Raw genomic sequence first — 19,906 nt, forward strand, 5'->3', positions numbered from 1 at the left:
ACGGGCTGCTTAGGGAAAAACTTGTTTGGACTGGCGCAACAAGAATCTGACCTCTTGGGCAGAACTCTAAGCCCTATGTCAAGCGGCACCAGGCACTTCTCATAACCCAGCTAGTGCCATTAATATCGTGAAGCATAATGGTGGAAATATAAAGCTGCGGTGGTCTTAACAGTGGCAGGAACGAGGAAATTAGCAAAAAAGAGAGAGGCCCCTTAAAGAAAACCTGCTCCAGGGTGCAGGCAGACCGTGATAACAGTCTATCTTAAAGCACAGCATATAAACCAGAAACGCACAGCAAGGACGGTGTGGAAAAAAAAAAAATCTCTGGTTGTCCTGCAGCGCTGAAGCCAAACCTTAGGCTTAAACCCCACACAACATTAAGCCTTGAAAGAAAGAATCTTACGATAGAACCTACACCACAATTAAAACAGGTCTGAATGCTTTATCAAGCCACTGTATACATAAAAACTAAATGACTTTTAAACTGTTGTAGGCAATTCCAGTCTGAAATGCCTTTTTTTTTTATCTAACCCTTTAATTCAAAACTATTGTGGCCAAGAAAGTGGGAAATTAAGGCTAACTCAGTCAACGCCACGGATATAATTTAATCCTGTTTAAATAGTGATTTCACCAACTCTAATTAGGAAGTGTAGCTGCAGAGTAAATGATTAAGGGTTGTAATTTTAGTGATGGCACATGGAGAATAGTGGGAGGAAAGACGAACTAGAGTCTGGATAAGTTGTCACTTTGGTAACTTTCAGTAAACTTTTCTCTGTATATGGGTTAGGAAAAACTCAATATGTAGTGTGCTGATAGAGAACACCATACAGCTTTTGCATTTAATCTTACACAGACTTGTCATGTAATATTGGGACTCCTTCACCAATTGTCCATAACCACTTCTTCTTCTGCCTGATTGACCGACAAAATTACCTTTATCTAAACATCATAAATACTGTTTTTTGCTGCTGTAATATCAATGACCTTTGGCTTGTGACTGCCGGATAATCATCTTGCAAGCTAAACGCTGCCCAAAACACTGTTCTTGTCAGAGGCCTGTTTTGGGTAGTCTATCTGCTCAAGACAATTATGTATGCCAGTCGACAGAGTTGTTCAAGTGAAGGAAAAGAGGGGATTTGATTGGTTGTGACTCATTGTGATTAACCAGCACATTTATGACTGTGCTGCTGTCGGGTTACGTGCCTCTGACCTTAAAGTTACAAAAGAGATAATTCCCTACACCCTGCACACGCTTGCCTGCACCACTGATTCTGGAAAATATAGTCCCGAGTTAAACAGCGCTGATAGCTGCAGTATATTCTCTGGCCCTAAATTGTTCTAGTTTGTCCGTGTGCGAGAGAGCGTCCAATCTCAATGACAGAATTGCTCACTCTTCTTTCATATCATAAAAAAATCCATAAAAGAAGAGGAAGTCCTTAAATGAACAGATTAAGCTATCTTAAGTGTTTGTGTGTTGTTAAAGTGTGTGCAGGTGCACAAGAATAAAGTGAAAATGATCTTCCCTCATCAACAAACTCCTCCTCCACAAACCTTTCACGTATTTATCTCCCCCCTCTCCCCAGTGGAACCTGGGGAGGCAGCCTCACATAAAAATTGATCAGTAAAAACTTTTATTAACGTGGTAAATTTGGCACAATTAATAACAACAGCCTGTGAATTGTTATGAAGCATCTGCTATCACAAACTCCATTAGGGAGCATCAATATTCAGTTCGCAATGTTGCACCACATGGCTGTGATCTTGTTTTTAACATTGAAAAGAGAGATGATTGACAATGTGGTGCGACATCTATTTTTCATGCACTACTGCATCAGGTGGTGATGAAATGAAAGGGAAACAGTACAACAGAGAGGAAAAGGCTGGAGGGGTGAGGGAAGAGAGAGGGATGCTGATGGGAGCCGACGAGTGGAGGAAGAGGGCGAAAAAGGCAAGAGGTGCCAGAAAGGGAGAAAGGTGGAGAGGAACGAGAAAGAGAAAGACAGAATGTGATTACATGGGACATGAGTAGGAGAAATGAAAATGACTCCAAGAGAAGAGGGTGCAAAGTAAAAGCCAGGAAAAGTGAAGAGAACAGACGGAAGATTAAAGGCGAAAGGATTGAGGTCAAAGGAGTCACTCACACGTGGAAGATGGTCTTCTGGTCTCCCACCACCTCGCCATCTCCCACTGTCAGGGTGTCATAGCCTCTCTCCAGGTCAAAATCCTCAAACGTCAGCTTGATCACCTGGACGACCAAGACAACCATTTCCAAGACCATAAGCAACAGACACTTGAATGTTCCTTTACCAGGTGCAGAGGAGAGACCCCATCCCATCTGTGACTTTCCATTCATCAATCTATCATCCATGTCCCCGGCTCTGTGGATTCTATTGAGTACGTCTGTGTTTTACTGTTGTCTATTCATTTCTTTTCTTGTAAATACTCATATGCATGACTATATGAGTATTTGACTTTCTGCCCAGTGATAATAAACTATTTCCCCTTAATCAAATATTTGATTGCGTCCCAGATGGTCTCCATGACCCCTACTCCTTGCTCATCAAATCAGCAGGTTGCACATGCATTTGTGGCCTATTTAACCAGACTGAGAATGACTTTAAGTACACAAGAGAGATGTGGCAGGGGACTTGTAGCAGTCCACAAGGTGAATACATCCATTGTGAAGGGGACACAGAAGTTTTCAAAGATTAATGATTTAAAAAAAAAAAAAAAGGCAACAACAACACACCTACTCACTTCATCTCCTTTCTATGGTAATTTGGGACAAGTGAGATTAAGAAAGACAGCCAAATTTGTCTGAAGTTAAGACAAAACAAAATTTGATTATAATAATGCCAAATGCTGCTGAAGAAAAAAAAAGTGTGTGTGTGTAGCGAGGGGTATGGGAGACTAGAATATAAATAAAATGGCAAAGCAAGTAAAGGAAAGGCTTTCTTTGCCCTACTTAGAATTAGCTGCCACAGATTTCCGCCAAATTCTTAATGTTTTCAGAGGGCTGTGAGAGCAAGGCCTAATGAAAAAGCTTATATAAATGCAAATTGCATTCTGTCCTATGTTAAACCCAGTGTATAATGAAAATTGCCAGGGTGGAGAAAAGAGATGGATGGCGTGTAGGCTAAATAGGTCCGATCATTCGATAAATAAGTTTCATAGCACAAATGCATCTCACACGTGCCGGCCAACAAGTGAGGCACAGAGGGGGAAGGAATAAACAAACACCAACAAAAAGCAATCACAGGAGGTGTGTGGAAGTGTGAAACTTGCCAAGGGACATTTAATCACATACTGTATTAGTGGGGCTGTATGTAAATATTTGAGCCTGCACGTATAATTTTGACCCTGTGCAGATGAGACAAACATCCGACAGATCAAATGCTTCTTTTTAACAATCATTGAAGATTCACGTTGTGTAATCATTCCACCCCAGAAAAAGAATGGTTCAAAAATAATAATTCAAGAACAAATGAAGGAAATTCAGTCCCGTGATGAGTGTATGTAACGTGTGTGTGTGTATTAGGTATGCAAGTAGTTTTCCCACGGTTTGGTGTGCATCACGGTTTTTGGGTAACGGTACGGTTTCGATATCTTATTATAAAACTGCTCTCGAGGAAAGGCAATATATTGCATGTAAAAACATTAAAAGCTAGCACAGATATATCACTTGATTATAACAAAGTAAAACCCTTCCATAAAAAAACTGAGCAAAAAATAAACAGCAAACGTTATTGTAGCCACCATAATAAGAAACTACTTCAGTACATCTGCGCTAACCCTTCTCCGATATTCTATTTGCAGAAGTTAAACCACAAAATGTGTCATGAAGGGAGCATCTTGCGTGCTCTTTACCAAAAAACAGGCAATATCAAATAGAAAGTGTAGTATCTCAAAATTAACTAAATTTTAGCCCACTCATAGAAACTACTTAACTGCTACAAATACAATCAACAAAATGTGAACATGACACAAAGTGCAGCATCAATTCAAAATAGTCCAACAACCTGCACACTTGAGGGTAGTGCTTGTATCACCTACAGAGTATTCGATAGCTGCAAGCCAACGTTTGCACACCGCGTTTTGTTTGTTGACGCTAAATCCGGTGTTGTAAGGGGACAGTGTGTCAACCGATTTGGTTCCCCCCGGGTTCCTGTTCCCCTTTACGCTGATTTAGTGCTGAGTCGTGCGTAGTTGCTATGTTACCGTGCGTACTTAAAGAAGAAATGCAAATAGAAACACAGCTGGGTGAACGGAAAGCGCAATGGAACAAGCCAATGTGTAGGTTACTGGTATGGTATTTATTATATAACAAAATAAATTGAGAATGCATTTGTTCGGCCATTCTTTGTGTAAATGGATGCCAGCTAGCATATCTGTGAGAGAGTAGCCTACGTTAAGCAAACCTCACTGCCGGATCACTTACACTAGTTAGTCGCGTCGAAATGGACTGCTAGCTAACTGGTTAGCATGCTGCATGCGGCACGTCATCACGGTTAGGTCAGGTGACATAAATGTGAAATGTTGAAGTAACGCAAATGTATGCTACAACTCCAGCAGCAGTAATGCTGCCGCCCCGCACCTAGGTGGGAGGGGTTCGATTCCCGGGTAGGGTATGTGAATGTATAATGTAATGCAACCCCCGGGGGTTAGTGATGATAATGTTAATATGTATACATGAAGTAAATGTAAACGTAATGGTGATTGTATGACTTACTGTAACCCTAAATGTATGTAATGTTGAATATGTATGTAAAGGTCAATTCCCGGTGTCGGCACCTGAACGTGTCTACTGAGTTCATTGGTTGCGAGTAATGGACTGGGCTAATGCAGATACGGCGCCCCCCCCAGGACCTAGGCCGAACCAGACCTAGGGACCGAGACCCGACTGGAGACAGAGTGAACCAGTAAAGCGAACAAGTCACCCACTGAGATGAACTATTTTAGTGAAAGATTTCAGTATATTCTTCCTAACTGTAACTCCCCCCCACAACAAATGGCCACCGATCCTTCGCTAAGCCCCGCCCCCACTGGTTACTGTTGCTATGCTAGCCTGTTGTCTGAAGTGCGGTAGGAAAATGTCCAGTCAGCATCAGTCCAGTGATCAGAAAGGAAAAGAAAGAAGAATACGAAAATAAAGGGTTGAGAAATTTTCTATACAAATGTTTTTTTAAAAGGTTGTGACGGTGAATTTGGGACGAGAAACGTAGAGCAAGTTAAGAAACAGGGCCGTTAGCTTGTAACGTAAGCTAACTGTCCAGCTCTAATGCTAACGTCCATTAGCCTAGCTTGTATTAAAGCCCAACACAAAACGTTATCTTTGACAGAAACAGCTGAGTTTGGGAGCTCCATCAGAAAGGAGGAGACGGAGAGGGCTCCAGCTGCAGTCAGGTCACAGAGAAAGTGACGTGGGGGGGCAGATGAATTTATTTAACATGTTGGCTTTATTTTTGCACAAAGATTGACCGCAAAATTTAGAAGTACTCCACCGCTTCAGACACAACAACACACACAAGGACCGCGACATTACTCGTTGTTAATGTTTTTTGTGTGTGTGTGTGTGTGTGTGCAGGCAGACAGACCTGTATTCTGTGATGAGGAGTTGGACCGTGTTGTTGTAAGTGATGTCCACAGAAGACATCCAAACTCTGGCTACAAGCTAATGCGTGTTCCAGGTAATAATACGGCCACGATGTATGATATAGAATGACCCGATCGTTGTGGAGAAATAATACAGGTAGGATGAGGATTATACGTCGTGGCCATGTATGTACGTGTTCCAGTTAAGAATACGGCCGCGATGTATAATCCTTATCCTACCTGGATTAATTCTCGGTAATGATCGGGTCATTCTACATCATATAGCTTGGTCGTATTATTACCTGGTGTGTATCACCACGTTTCTTCTTTAAGTACGCACGGTAACATAGCACCTACGCACGATTCAGCAGTAAATCAGCATCAAGGGGAACCGAATCGGTTGACACAACGGCGCCATTTCAAACCTTCTTTCCGACTCCCGTTCACTCGCTTTTGCGGTATTTGCATGCCGAGCGCTGATTGGCTCCTGGGAAATTCTTTGAGCTCTGATTGGCTCTGAAGGCGGCACTAACAGAGCAGTGGTACCAGGTTTTGATGAAGTCTCATTGTTCGCCTTTGTGTATCGAACCGAACAGGACGTGTTGAACGGTTCAATAAAATATTGAATATCGTTGTATCCCCAGACACACACACACTTTATATTATTTGCCATTCCTGTCAGCACCTTTTGACTTTTTGGCTTGTTTTGGAATGCAGACCTCTGTGAAAGTGTTTTTCTGTTCTGACAGAAAAACACTTTGCTGACTTCATTGACTTCAAGATGTTACAAAAGAGCTCTGCTTGTCAAGAACACACAAGTCATGATACCTGCCTATGCAGCTTGGCCTGACCTAACATCTTCTCTGCTTGGGTCAGTGCGGATGGGTGGGAATAGAAACCCATCCCAGCTCTAAATGGAGCGAACAGCCTTGTTTCATCTTCATCTGAACTGGACTCAGAGTGAGAGAAAACCCAAAGCACTGTTGTCTGTTTCAGCAGGCTTCCCGCTGAGTATACCCAAAGGTGTCTGTGTGTGTGTGTATGCAGGCACAAATCATGGGGTTGGATGGATATGTGTTGTATCACCCCACCCCCTCCTGCTTCCCATCTCACCTCACACAGCCTTCGTTCTGTGCAGAGTAATAAGAGAGCACATTTGTAAAACAATTATGTTTGAGTTCAGAGAAGGATATTTGGCACAGAAGCAGCTAGGCAGCCTTGAACACAACTCCAAAGTCAATGGGCTGAACTGAATGGCTATGACACTTCCATGATATCCTGAGCATGCTCTCAAAACCACTCCATTACTCTTCTGTCAGGTATTTTTTTTTTTTTTTTAAGCTTTCTTCTCTCCCTCACCACAGGCATTTCTAACAACTCTCTTTGTCCTCTGTTGGATCAACTCCACCATGCTCTTTCCTTCAATTTCCCTTATCGCTCACATTTTTCCATGGGAGGGCTTGTGTCACATGGTGTGTTTAGCCACCCCCTGAAAATCCTTTTGCAATTATAAAAGTATGAAATGAGTCGTGTGTGAGGAAGAGCCTCCTCTAAGAGTTCCTCCATAACAGGTGCAGATACACCGGTCAACTGTTTAAACGCGCCACTTTTAAGAGATTGCTGGTCCAGGAAATCACTATTCCAAAGCTAAATTAGCATCCTGGTGCTTTAATCCCCACATTTCATGATTTCCTACCTTTGATGCGTCTGTGGCTGTGATGACCCAAGTGCAGTTGGCATTGTTGTCGTATTGCACCGGGTAGTTTGGGGATGTGATGACACCACTGGGTCCTCTCAACTGACCTCCACACATCGGCGCTACAGAGGACGACACAGCGAGAGGAAGACGTGTGTTCCATGAAAACTTAGTTCAGACACAGTGATGAATCATTTCAACCTCCACCTGAAAATTTCTTATTAGTCATATTGACAACTGTTTATTTTGCCTTGTATATTATATACACTTCCTATTTCCTTGTTTGCTGTGCTCTGTTCTAAAACAACCTGCGGGGGTGTTCAAGACACAGTCTTTACCAAGAAGTATACAGTACAGAAGCCTTAACAGCATCCTAATGATGAAAACTGAAAAATACAGCTGTGCAGCCATTCAAAAGACTTTCTTTTTTTAAACATTCAGGTCTTTAAGTGTTTCACTGAACCGCAAGCAAGCTTCACGTATGAAAGCTGAAACTGTTTGCCAAGTGGTTGGGAAATTAGAAAGAGTAAAGAGCCATCTAAACAAAATCTTCCACAAAGCTCTCTCTAAACACTTGACTTGCCAATTTAGTGTAGCACCATGAAAAGAGATTCAATCAAACCCATAAATCACACAAATCTAAACTACACTGGAAGATCTTTTTGTAAATATTGGCGGGCTGTGTAATGTATTATAACAATAAAACAAACTAGATGATATCAGACCATCTTTATCAATCTTCTGCAGTTTTTGTTAAAATGGCTCGTAATACGCAAAACACAGCTGCTAATGAGGTCGGATAGCTCTGAAGCATTGCTTATTGAAACCCTTATCATGGCGATAAACACGGATAAAACTGAAAAGAAACTGCATATTACCGTGAAAAATAGAAGGTGAGCAGTTCGGAAACCATGTTTTAGAGGACATTGTAACTTTTCTTACCAAGTCCCGAGGGTGTCTGCATGACAGATCTGTTTTACACCCACTCAAATTAAAGATGAATTTCTAATGAGTAATTTAAGTGAAGTGAGTCTGTACGCATGCACATATATGGAGGGCAACCTCAAAGTTTTTGAAAGGGCTTGAACCCTCTACCTGGATTTTAATGAGTTATGTTTAAGAGATGTCCTCTGGGTGTTTGAGCCCCACTCTTTGACTCTACTCTCCACCCCCAGCCAAATCACTCCTACTAAATTGTAAAAACAACTTTGGCGAAGTTAACGGGAGAATAAAGAAAGTCTGACAGAGAGGGTGACCTTAAGAAAAATAATACAGCAGAGCCAAGTAATCATATCCACTATTTTTTTTAATCCACGTGATCACAGCTCATCCTTTGAGTTGGGTGACACAACAAAGTGCAGCAGGATGACCAGTGATCGAAATCCATAACGAAGAAGAATCACAATAGTTCAGTGTGACTGGAGAGTAAAAGGATTGAATTTTGAATCCACAGAACAAATCTGCCAATGACAACATTTTTTTTTTCCTGTCTCTGTGCTAATGATTGTGCTGTTCACTTTACTGATGACTAATACTAATTTTGGTTAAGGATCTTCAATTATTCCTGGATGGCGCTTTATCTCCATTAAAAAAAAAAAACGGCAAGAACAAAAGCACTTTAACAAAAGGTTAAATGGTATGATGGAATGTGATATTTTTAAAGGGCAATTTCCCTGACATCACAGCAGGGCTTACGTCAATCTTGAGTCTGTCTTTACATAAAACTAAAAAACGGAAAAACAGCAGACAGCAGGTGATACAATGGCCTGCACTCACAAAGGCTCCATCACTTTTTTTTGAGACTCTTTTTTAGTTCAAAGAAAAAAAAAAAAAAGGAGGAGACACGTGTCAGAGCTAGGCCTTCATCAAGGTCTGATGCATCTCTTTTTATTTTATTTTTTTTTTACTGACTGTGTCTTAGTTAAGATGAAGCACAACCACACAATTCTTCACACAGTATTGCCAAAGTAGGATTGGTCTAAGACCAAATAAAGGATGGGGGGAATTGGATTTTTGAGAGGAAATTAATTTCAGTGGAAAACTGATCTGCAGCTCATGTTAAAGGGGATGAAATATCAAGCATCATACATTAATATCTATATAGTGGACAAAATCATGCCTTACTGTTGATGACTAACTTGCATCAAAGACAACTTCAGTTCTGTCAATGTACTTGCTAAAGTGGTGATTTATGAACACGTCAGTGTCAGTGATTACAGGATTGTTATCACAGTGTTTTCACACTGTCGTTTGACACACGGTCATTAAAAACACATGGATTGCAGGTACTTTCAGAAGAAAAACGAGAAAGGAGATTTTGAATCCCTTGGCTTAAATATGTCCTTAACAAGAGCAGAGTCAGTATTTAAAAATCATCTCTAGCATAAACCCTTATCTGATCAAAGATGCTTAAATTGACTGTTTCTATCTACAGAAGAGAGTGCTTTCATACAGGTTCAACTGAATCTAAAATCAGTCTGGAAAAACAAAAAACTAAACAGAACACAATGCTTTAAATAAATTTTGCAGCTGGAGTTCTTATCTAATAAAATGAAATGCTAAAGTAATGGTGGGTATTCCATTTACAGGGAGTCTGACTATTTTCCCTGCCTGTCATACATGATGACCGATGGGCATCACTGCACCAGAGCAGCTAAACAGCATGAAACTAAAGGATGCTGGTTAAAGGCCAATGTCAGGCTAATCAAGGTAAAAATGGTAAATAGAATCACTAACATAGAAAAGAAGAGCACGGACTGAGTCTCTGCACAAAATGACACCAGACTGACAGGCGAACACATCACTGTCAGGTTTCTCCGTATGGAAATATAAATGGAGGTCATATTCAGGCTACCTCCATTATACAGTATGTGTGTGTAGACGGACAACCCACGTCAGTCCTTACCTCTGCATATGGGCCGATCGTCACTCCAGCCGACGTAGCTGTCCGTCACTCTGAGGCAACTGATGCTTTTTGAGCCCTGCAGTTCATAACCCTCATCACAGGAGAAATGGACTGTTGCGCCTCGTCTGCAGTTGGATTGTAGGAAAAGCAGACAGAACTTTGCTGTTAAAAACACTATTTAGCAGAGAGAGTGATAGTGCAGGCGAAGTAAAAGGTAAACAACAACAACAACAACAAAAAACTCCAACAACACAAATATATAAATGTGAGTCTTCCCAGCTGTGATTTTCCAGGAATGAAGCATTGCAGGAGATGGATGTCACCTATTTGTCCATATTACAGTTGACGAGTGATAGAGACCAATGACTCTGACAGGAATGAAGCTCCATAATCCCACCAGTAATATCACCATCCCACAGAGGCAGCCTATTAGTGTGCAGTGGCGCAAATGGTAGCATATTTGTTTTAGTGTACGCATTACTCTATCTGGTTTGGTTTCAGTGGCTTTATGGGGCATGACTTTAGGTAATGTTCTATCTGCAGGAGCCCATTTCAAGATGCAGTACCTGATTTTATTATAGCACCCAATAGTGTTCCTATATTAAAACTCAACTGTGAACAAAGTTAAAGTCATTAACAATGTACTGGGTGCTCATTTTCGGAGAAATGCTGGGGACTGAATTTTAAAAAGAACAATTTCATTGCAGACATTGTGAAATCCACTTATTAATAAAGTCTGGCCCTTCATTAAAATAGCAAACTGTAAACATTTATAAACTGGAGACAAAAACAAGAAGCTACAATTTACTACTCCCAAGGAACTATTGGAAGTAATTAAAACTCTGGTATTTCATTTTGAAGCAAGACAAACTAAAGGGAAAAAAAATAAAAATAAAAAATTACACTTAATGTGAAACTAAATCTTAACAGCAAACATAAAAACCATAGTCCCGCTGAATGTTAAAAATGAAGCTAATTGATGCAACAGCTGCAAAAAAAAAAAAAGAAAAAAAGAAAAAAAAAGAAAAGCTAAGCTAAATATTCATCCCAGCTCATGCCAGTATACATTAGTAAAGCTATACATAAAAGCTAATGCATGCATTTCAACAGTCACTTCATAATTGTATTTGCCAGCCAATAATGTCATGTCATTCAGCCTGTTGTTGATCAGGAATCATCTCTTCAGTTACATTTGACACTTCATTAATTGGGCCTGAAATCCTTCCTCACTTGCATTTACCTGAAGTCTGAGCCTTTTCTTTTTCCTCGATCAGGGATCCCTGGATCTGGACACATGTTGTGTCCTTGGGCGACACCCATCTGGGACACTTATGGGGAAAAAATAAGAGAGCAAATGAAGGTAGGACAGCAAACCTAAAACAGACAAAAGGTTGTTCCTTCAAATGTCAAATGTCAAATGTTCCACTTTGGTGCGTTCAGAAAAATGGGCATGCATTTCAAGGAGTCTATAAATGTTGGTATATTCTAGAAAGGGGGCATTAGATTGGACATACAGTTGACAAGTGGCAGGATACAAAGGATTGTTGGTTGGATGTCCATGTGAAGGTTCCTTGTCATGCCCCTGCTGTTCTCACCTGTGCTTCCCTGATGGTGGAACAAGTGCTTCCCTCTCCATCATCAAAAACCTCTTACCTTAGAGCACCACCTCAGTCTAACATGTCTAACTAGCTCTTACTAAGCACTTTGGGTGCTCTTAACCCAATCTCTTTGAACTAACTGAATAGATGTTGCACTTACTGTAGTATACACAACAATACTGCTGAAACATCAATGATGTTCCTCGCTTGTAAGCTGGTTTGGATAAATCCATCTAACAAATGAATTAATGCAAGGCTTTTCACAAATTTCCAAAGGTCACATGAAAAGTAAATCAGCTATTCCATGGCCCATTTTTATTAAAGTGTTTTTGTTGCTTTCTTTCATTTAATGCAGCTTAATCACTTTAGGGTACAAATTTAAAGTTGAAAGAAAGAACGAAAGAAACAAACAAAAAAATAAATAAAAATAGTGTGTTAACGGTTCCTGATATTTGCATGGCACACTTGCATGTATCAACTCATTTAGTGTACATGTTGACCTGCTTAACATTTTTATTAAGCCAAGAACATGTTATGCGAAATAGCAGGAGACAAAGTGCTTTAAACAGGTCAAATAAAAACTTGGCCAACGAGGACGGAGCCCATCAAGTGGAAACCCCACTGGTGTAAGCAATGAGATGGAAATAAAACAAAAAGAAGGAAGATAGAAAGGATGACACAGGTAAAAGATTACCATTGAATAAATAGATGAGGAGACCGTGAATGTCAGGTCGATTCTCATATTTATAGACAGCGTAATTTCTCACTTTCACATGAAACAGTTGATTGATCCGAATCTGATTGATAAGCCATTTTTCCATGTTATGTGAAGCTTGCATATATTTATAAAGAGAAATTATTTGTTCAGATTTTAATCCATTTTACAGTTTCTGTAAAAAAAAAAAAAAAAAAAAGTGATTAATGTTATTCAGTCTTACCCTTAAGGGCCACAAGCACTCAAATAATGTTAGGTAAAGGTAAAGTCAAAATATAAAGCATTAAGGCAACGCAAATAAAAGGAAAGAAGTGATTCTTTAAGAGGCAGATAGATTAAAAGCAGAGGATAAATTGGGAGGTAGAAGTGGATAAAATGAAGTAAAAGTGGCCTTGAGGCAGGATTAGCAGTAATGCACCTCTTTTTTGTTCCACGTATTGTTCTTAAACCCTTTACCATCCATCTATCTGCACCACTCTAGTCAGATGACTCATTGCTGCCAAACTGTTGATATCCCAGATGTTCAAAGAACTTAAAATGGGATAATGAACAGAGATCTCACAGCGGCTCAGAGAGGACAAGGGAAGCTGCCATGGCGAGAAGAGAAACAAATGCAATTACTCGTGTCCATTAGCCATTAGAACGGCATCTCTAGCACAACCTTTGTGTTGGCTCATCTTTCAATAGTCAGAGAAAGAGTTGACAAAGGTGAAAAGATGCTACCTGCACACAACAGGCATCAACAGGTTGCTTTTTCTTGTACAGACCCTTGAGGCACTATTCTTTTTTATTTTCTTTTTTTTTTTTTTTTTAAACTGTTAAGTCTAACATTTATTCCCTGCTGTGGCAAAACTTGCTGCTTATCCTTGAGCAAAATTGTTAAAGGCCTTAGAAAGAAACGCAGTAATGCCATGATCACCATGGGTCCCACTCTACAGTTAGTACAGCAGACAACTGATGACATTTCCAAGGCTTTTCACCTCGAACACAGTGTATTCAGTTGCATGCCAGCGTTTCCCTCAATCATTCTCTCATTTTCTTACTCGATGGCTCAGTGCCGTCTGAATTAAATAAGTAAAACTATCCATTTCAGTCCAGTTTATTTACAAAAGACGGGAGGCAGTTGGTGACTTACACACTGATATCTTGTGGTGGTTGTCTTTGCTAGGCAACATCTTTACACCTCGGGACTTAAGTTCAGTCATCTTCTTCACTGTTGAGCAGAGAGAAACACAAGACATGAGACAGCAGAAAAGTGCCATAGCGACACCCACACGTTGCCGTGGTGGTAAAAGTCAGCAGCAGGTACGATATAATTTACAGTGTCATACATCATTGCCCACACTTCAGCTATGTTGACAGTAATGCTCTTCTTTTTATGACAGTAAAATCCAACATTTTACCTTGAAAGAATAAACAACTTGCATTTGTCTAATAGGTTTACACTGGTGAGTGCCCACAGTGTACAATATACAGTACAATGTTCTTTCAATCTTGTAAAATGAACAGGGAACAACATTATTTGATTATTCGAGGACAAAGGTATGTGAGCAATCCTGCTCATTTCAATACAGTGAAAACATGGGATTTAAATGACTGAGATTCCTGATAATGGCAGAAAAAAAAGCCAGGCGAAGTCATCACTAGCTGCAAAGTAAGAGGCTCATCAAAATGCATATTTATTCAATTTCAAAAACACCATCAGCACTTCCTGTGTAGCCCTTCACACTCACCCTGTTTAATTACTTTGATGGCTCTTGACAATGGAACTTTACTTGTTTTGTGCAAATGTGTTTTGATCCTTTGCTTATTTTCATCTGCATTTAGATTCAAAGCTAATATGAGTGCCAAGAAGAAAGATCACAATGAATAACTTCATCTGATTTTTTTTTTTTTTTTTTTTTTTTTTTGTATCTTGATTACAAATGGGGCAGGGGGAGGGTCATATTCTCACAAATGAACTAAGGGGTATTGTTTAGTGTTTGAAGGACACTGAGGAAGATATTCTATTAGCATTCATTTCATTACTGCAACACACGCTGCTGCTGCTGCGTGGGCACTGTCATGATGAGAATGGCTGGTTGGGGTGGGGTGGTTGTGGCTGGGTTAGGGTGTTAGAGAAGGAGTCAGTGTTTAATCTAATTAAAGCATTAGTCTCCCATTCCTCTCTGATCTTCTAAACATGTTTATCTAACACTGAACCTGTAATCCCATAGGTTCACTGCCTTCCCTTTCCCATGTTTTTCATCCCTCTCTCTCTTGTTATTTTTCTCTCATACTTCCCCTTTCTCCCTCGCCTCTGAGATTTCCTGAAGGCAGCTGGAGGTGAGATGCTTGGAGATCACCTTTGTTTTGTGGACAATATAATCCTTTTTCTCCTGCTCATCCTTTCCAACTGTTGACCCCTGAACCCTCTAAGAGTAATGAAACTGAAACTGGATGCACAGGGGAGTGAGGCTTCAGTGTACGTCTGAGTGTTTGTGGGTGTGTGTTTTTTTTTTTTTTTTTTTTTTTTTTAAACACACCAATAAAGACCACAAATCTTATGTTGTTTTATTTCCCCCAATCACAACTATTCTGCCAAAATAACACTTTGTCTTGGTACCAGTACAGTTTAAAAACAATCAAAACGTTGATCTTAAATCAAGATGGGGCTTTATCATCTGCACAAATGCCAGCTCATTTACATCAGAAACAAGATGAATGACTTCAGTCTAAGAGGCAGATGTTTCCTTTATAGATGTGAGGCTATATTGATGCTTTATCTTTTCAGTTGAGTCTCCACCGGTCACCAGCTCTCACACTTCACACCCTTAAGAGCAAGAATGTGGTGAACAAAATTCACAGCCACCTTCCGCTTAGAACATTAAATAAATGTGATACAAAGTTGTTGGAATAAACGGAAAATGAATTTTGTTGAGCTGTATTTCATCTCAGGAATGTTGGTGATGAGATTTATTTCCTTCCTTGCATGCAAGTGGAACTAACAATCTGATTTTAGCATTAGATTTTTTTGGATTTTGGAAATGTGCTGATCTTTTTGAACAAAATCTGATGTGTCATATAAAGAAGCTGGGAATGTCTCCTACCTTGGTATTGGGCGCTGAAACCTCTCAGCTTGTGGTTGCCATCAGAGGTAAAGTGCAGTCGGAGCCAGTTCTTGCTGCTAATGATGGGTGAAGGAAGGTTGGGGCCAGTGAACCTGTTGACACAGAGACGTGTTTGGGAATGGCCATTGACATGCAGATGCAAATGTAGCAGATTTCAAATATTGGGTAACATGCCATGTACACTCAAATGATTTCGGGTTAAAGGTAGGCGTCCATTATTATCTATGGCGCTTTCTTTGCCCATGGAGTCAGCTAATAAATCAGTCTGTTTCAGGTCACCTCAAAGTCATCTCAGATATTTAACACAAGTGTTTGGTTTGGATTGAATTTTATGTGCCATAAGAGGAATGAAATCTTGCTGTGCAAGATATATTCTGCTGCATGAATTACTGTAAAAGATCCACAGAATGAGGATATATGACATTATGACTATATAAATGAAATAAAACTTATTTGATTCCCGCCATCATCTGTTACTTTAAGAAAGCAGCACTGCCTGTACTTCTATCTTGCGCCGTAACCCAATTACGCAATCCATCATGATTTCCAATAAAATCAAGCCCAATGGCTCCCAATGTATTGTGGAAGCTAGGAGAACCTGCCAGTTTCCCTGATGATCGTCTTATTTGTTTATGATAATTATACTAACTTTTCAAAATTAATGTGGCCAAGACTTAGAGATGTTAAAAAGCTACACCTTTGAGATCTATTAAAAGGAAGGGTCTAACACTGAAGGCGAACTGTAATGTTAATGACTCTTGACCAAATTGTTGCCCAGTAAAAATAATGGGTATGAGAAATACCAGCTTTGGCATTTGCAGGAAAGGACACTCCATTTATTGCTTTGCAAAAGGCAATAGTCAATTATATTTCACAAACACTTATAGCACCTCCTGATCTGTATGCTAATGAGGGCGGTTGCTTAGCAGACATTTCTGCAGTTGTTCAAACCAGAGTTATTTCAGGACAGATTGATGCTTCATATGTAAACACACACCTTCCTACACACAAGTGGGTGTGTGCACCTAAACCCTCGTGCACATATTCAGACCAGCTTCCCAGCAGCAAGTTACAATTCCCCAGCTGTGTGCACGTAATCCCACCTCTGCTTCACTTTGTAGAGTAGATCCAAACCAAGGTACGACTCCATCCAGCCCTCAGTGACACCATAGCAGACAAAAAAAGGAAGCTTTTGACTCCATGGTTAAATATAACGTGTGGGAAAAAAGACTCGGTAGAAATTACACATATTTTGCAAGATAATAATAATCACTCTCCCTTTGAATACAACATTTTGCTGAAGTTATGTCACAGGGACAAAAAATTAGGCCTAAGAATAATAGCTCTAAACACACAGAGGGAAGGAGCTTTAACATGAGGAGATTCGTGACTGCTCTGTAGCACTCTCCTCGGCTCAATTAAAAGCAAGCAGGTTTCTGGATGTTCCCTTTTATTTTGATGAAAACAGATTTATAGAAATCTGTATAAATATAATTGACAGACAAAATGAAATTTAAAAAAAGTTATCAGCTGCACAGTTCAGTAGTTCATCTTATTAGTTAAGCTGAACACTGACTCACTTGGAGGGTTGTAGTGAGAGGCAGAAAGAGTAGGAAACACTTCCTGAAATTAGTTTTGGGTAGAACAGACCACACGTGAGGAAAAGACAGTGAGAAAATGAATCAGAAATATGGGGCAGGAAAATGTCTGCGATTTGGCTTTTTCACCTGCACTGCAAACAGAAATTGAGAAGAAATCAGAAAAGACAATATTCCACCAAAACCTTAATTGTTTCTCCTTTTTTTCAGGGTTGGTAATATGGGTGGGGGTTTCCTAACAAGATAAGATTTTCACGCAACCTCAGAAAAGCACTGTGTTATGGTGGGTGCGTGTAAAGCTTTGAACTGTGCTTAACAGAAATTTTCAAACCTAGTGATCATGTAAACAGGTGAGAGATACAAAATTTCAACCCCGTACAGATGTTAAAGGGGAAATTAGCTGCACAGGCCAAAAGAGTTTTTGTACCAGACTGTGAAGGTGAGATATTTTTAATAAGTCTATGGGATTGACTCCCTGCCATTTCTGGCAATCCCGTGTTGAAGTAAAAATAGCACACTGAATCTCCAACTGGTTTCCATGCTGCAGCTTGAGTCGGACTTTTTTCATTTCATATCGTTTTTTTATTGGATGCTTAACAGTACAAACCCCAGAGCCTCCCACTCTCGCTCCTCCAATTTCTCAGCAAGCCCAAACTACCTCTTTAAAGGTCATGAAGAGTATGTTAGCAGCAGGGTAGGACAAGTATGAACCCTACGCACCATGAGTGTGAACATTTGGTCAGCGCATTTCCACTGCAATTGAAAAATTCACTGCGCGAGTCCACACAGGACGCCTCCATGTGCATTATGGAGATGTACGAACGGAATACAACGCATCATTAAATGGCCAGTGCAGCAGCAGGATTGATTACAAACGTGTTTGTAGTAAAGAACCTCACTTCACTCATTCAGGTGAACATGAAGAAAAATAAGATGTCACTGGTTTTGGTTTCTGCTCAGGTCACACCGAACTGTATGACCAAAGTGGTCACATGTAACAGCGTGATTTGTTTACTTAATTAATTATAAGTCAAATTTTCGTATACATTTTTAATTTATCACTTATTTTGTTTTTGTACCACACTGTCAGAGTCTCCAGGGTTCACATATTAATTGTGTTGGGGTTTCCTTGACCAGTGAACAAGGGCTACTATGCGTCCTTGTTGTATTGTCTTTGCCGGTCTACCTGTATCACTCCTCCTTCCCTCCTGTTGTCCCATGAGGCTCTTCTGAGCCCCCTTTCATGTGCACTCTTGGGAGAGAGGTGAGTTTTTCTTGGTCTCGGTAAAATTTGTGGAAATTTGGAAATAATTTGTATCAAAACAATAATTACATGTAAAAGAACAATTCATCATCAATTGATGCATCCCTACAGTATGAGCAAGGGAGTTCATGTTTTGCGCCTTGTAAACAAGGTTTAGACCAAGTTAAAAAGTTCACCAAAATTTGAAGACATTGCTGCATTGACCCAAAATGTCTCCTCCCATTCCACAGTTGTAGAGAGATATTGTGAGGCACACAGGAGAAGCACACTGTTATTGTTGCGATGTATGTATTTACTTTTTTATTTTATTTTATTTAATCGATGTCAAAGAGAGCACTAATATATGAAGTTCAGTTCCTCCAGATGAGATCTTGGGTCATCCCCTCCATTATACTCCACAATGCAGAGATCTAAGCACACCGGTTACACACGCACTCACTGGTGTCCTTCAACAATTACCCAGCTTTGTTACCCTTTGTTTCCTGTGCTATATTTTAGAAATGATGATTTTGGATTAATTTCATTTTTCTTTCACAATTTACCATATTTTTAATCTCAATAAGATAAGAGCAGCTATGTGGCCCCATACGCAACAAGCTGCAATGCTCTGCATGCTCCGAGACATTTCTAGAACCAGACTGAACCTTCTCAGCAATTTCAACTACACTGATTCTTTAAAACAACAAACAATGGCAGAAAACCAAATATTTAAAGCATACAGTATATTTGTAATGTTACTTTATTTGCCTTTCATGGAACCACCGATGTTCAAGAAGGCAGGTCTTTAAAACTCTTAAAACTATATAAATATATCAAATCAATACCATCATGTACACCCTTTGTCCTTATTGGCATTAGGTTTCTCCCTTTCATTTTTAAATATTGCTATCATTAGGGGAATTCTAACTTTCCTTTGTTTCAGTGTGGCCTGCAGGCTACATAATATAATGAAAATTAGGTGGAAATGGGAAACCATGCTGTGTGACACTGGCCTTGATTTACAATGGCAAGTGCAGGACTGATAAAGAGAGTCAGCGGGCCTCGGGGGGGTGTTTTATCACTTAACAGAAGGAGGGGATGCATGTAGGGTCTGGCATATTGGAATGATACTAGTCAAACAGAGAGTGCCAGAATCACCTCTGGCTTTAAGTACATAACTGGGACTTGCCATATCCTTGGTGGCAAATCTCCTGCTGAAGGATTACAGCGTATAGCACCCCCCCTCCCCACCAGGGATACACACAAAACACCAGAGTCAACTCCCCCCAACTTCTTACCATAGGGAAAAATGAAAATGTCCGTTTGAATTAAAGGGCAGTTGGAGCTGGAATCAACTTTCATTAACACACTACAATAAAGCTAAAAGCTGACTTAAGATTCTGATAAACTGGGGCAGTGGCAGAGGATCAGAAACTGATGGATATGCCA

At 40.1% G+C, this 19,906-nt stretch overlaps 1 protein-coding gene across 1 annotated transcript in view; it reads right to left on the bottom strand.

Annotated features, from left to right (window-relative positions):
• csmd2 (CUB and Sushi multiple domains 2) overlaps positions 1 to 19,906 on the bottom strand; it is a 200,744-nt gene that overhangs the window by 100,645 nt on the left and 80,193 nt on the right. Inside the window, exons 6-11 of the mRNA XM_029514850.1 lie at positions 15,596 to 15,708; positions 13,642 to 13,719; positions 11,434 to 11,521; positions 10,194 to 10,318; positions 7,289 to 7,410; positions 2,142 to 2,245 (exon numbers count right to left, since the gene is read on the bottom strand). Of these exons, the coding sequence (XP_029370710.1) occupies positions 2,142 to 2,245; positions 7,289 to 7,410; positions 10,194 to 10,318; positions 11,434 to 11,521; positions 13,642 to 13,719; positions 15,596 to 15,708 (630 nt within the window). The remainder of the gene's footprint in view (positions 1 to 2,141; positions 2,246 to 7,288; positions 7,411 to 10,193; positions 10,319 to 11,433; positions 11,522 to 13,641; positions 13,720 to 15,595; positions 15,709 to 19,906) is intronic.

This window comes from Echeneis naucrates, chromosome 11, assembly GCF_900963305.1.
Source record: "Echeneis naucrates chromosome 11, fEcheNa1.1, whole genome shotgun sequence".
NCBI lineage: Eukaryota > Metazoa > Chordata > Actinopteri > Carangiformes > Echeneidae > Echeneis > Echeneis naucrates.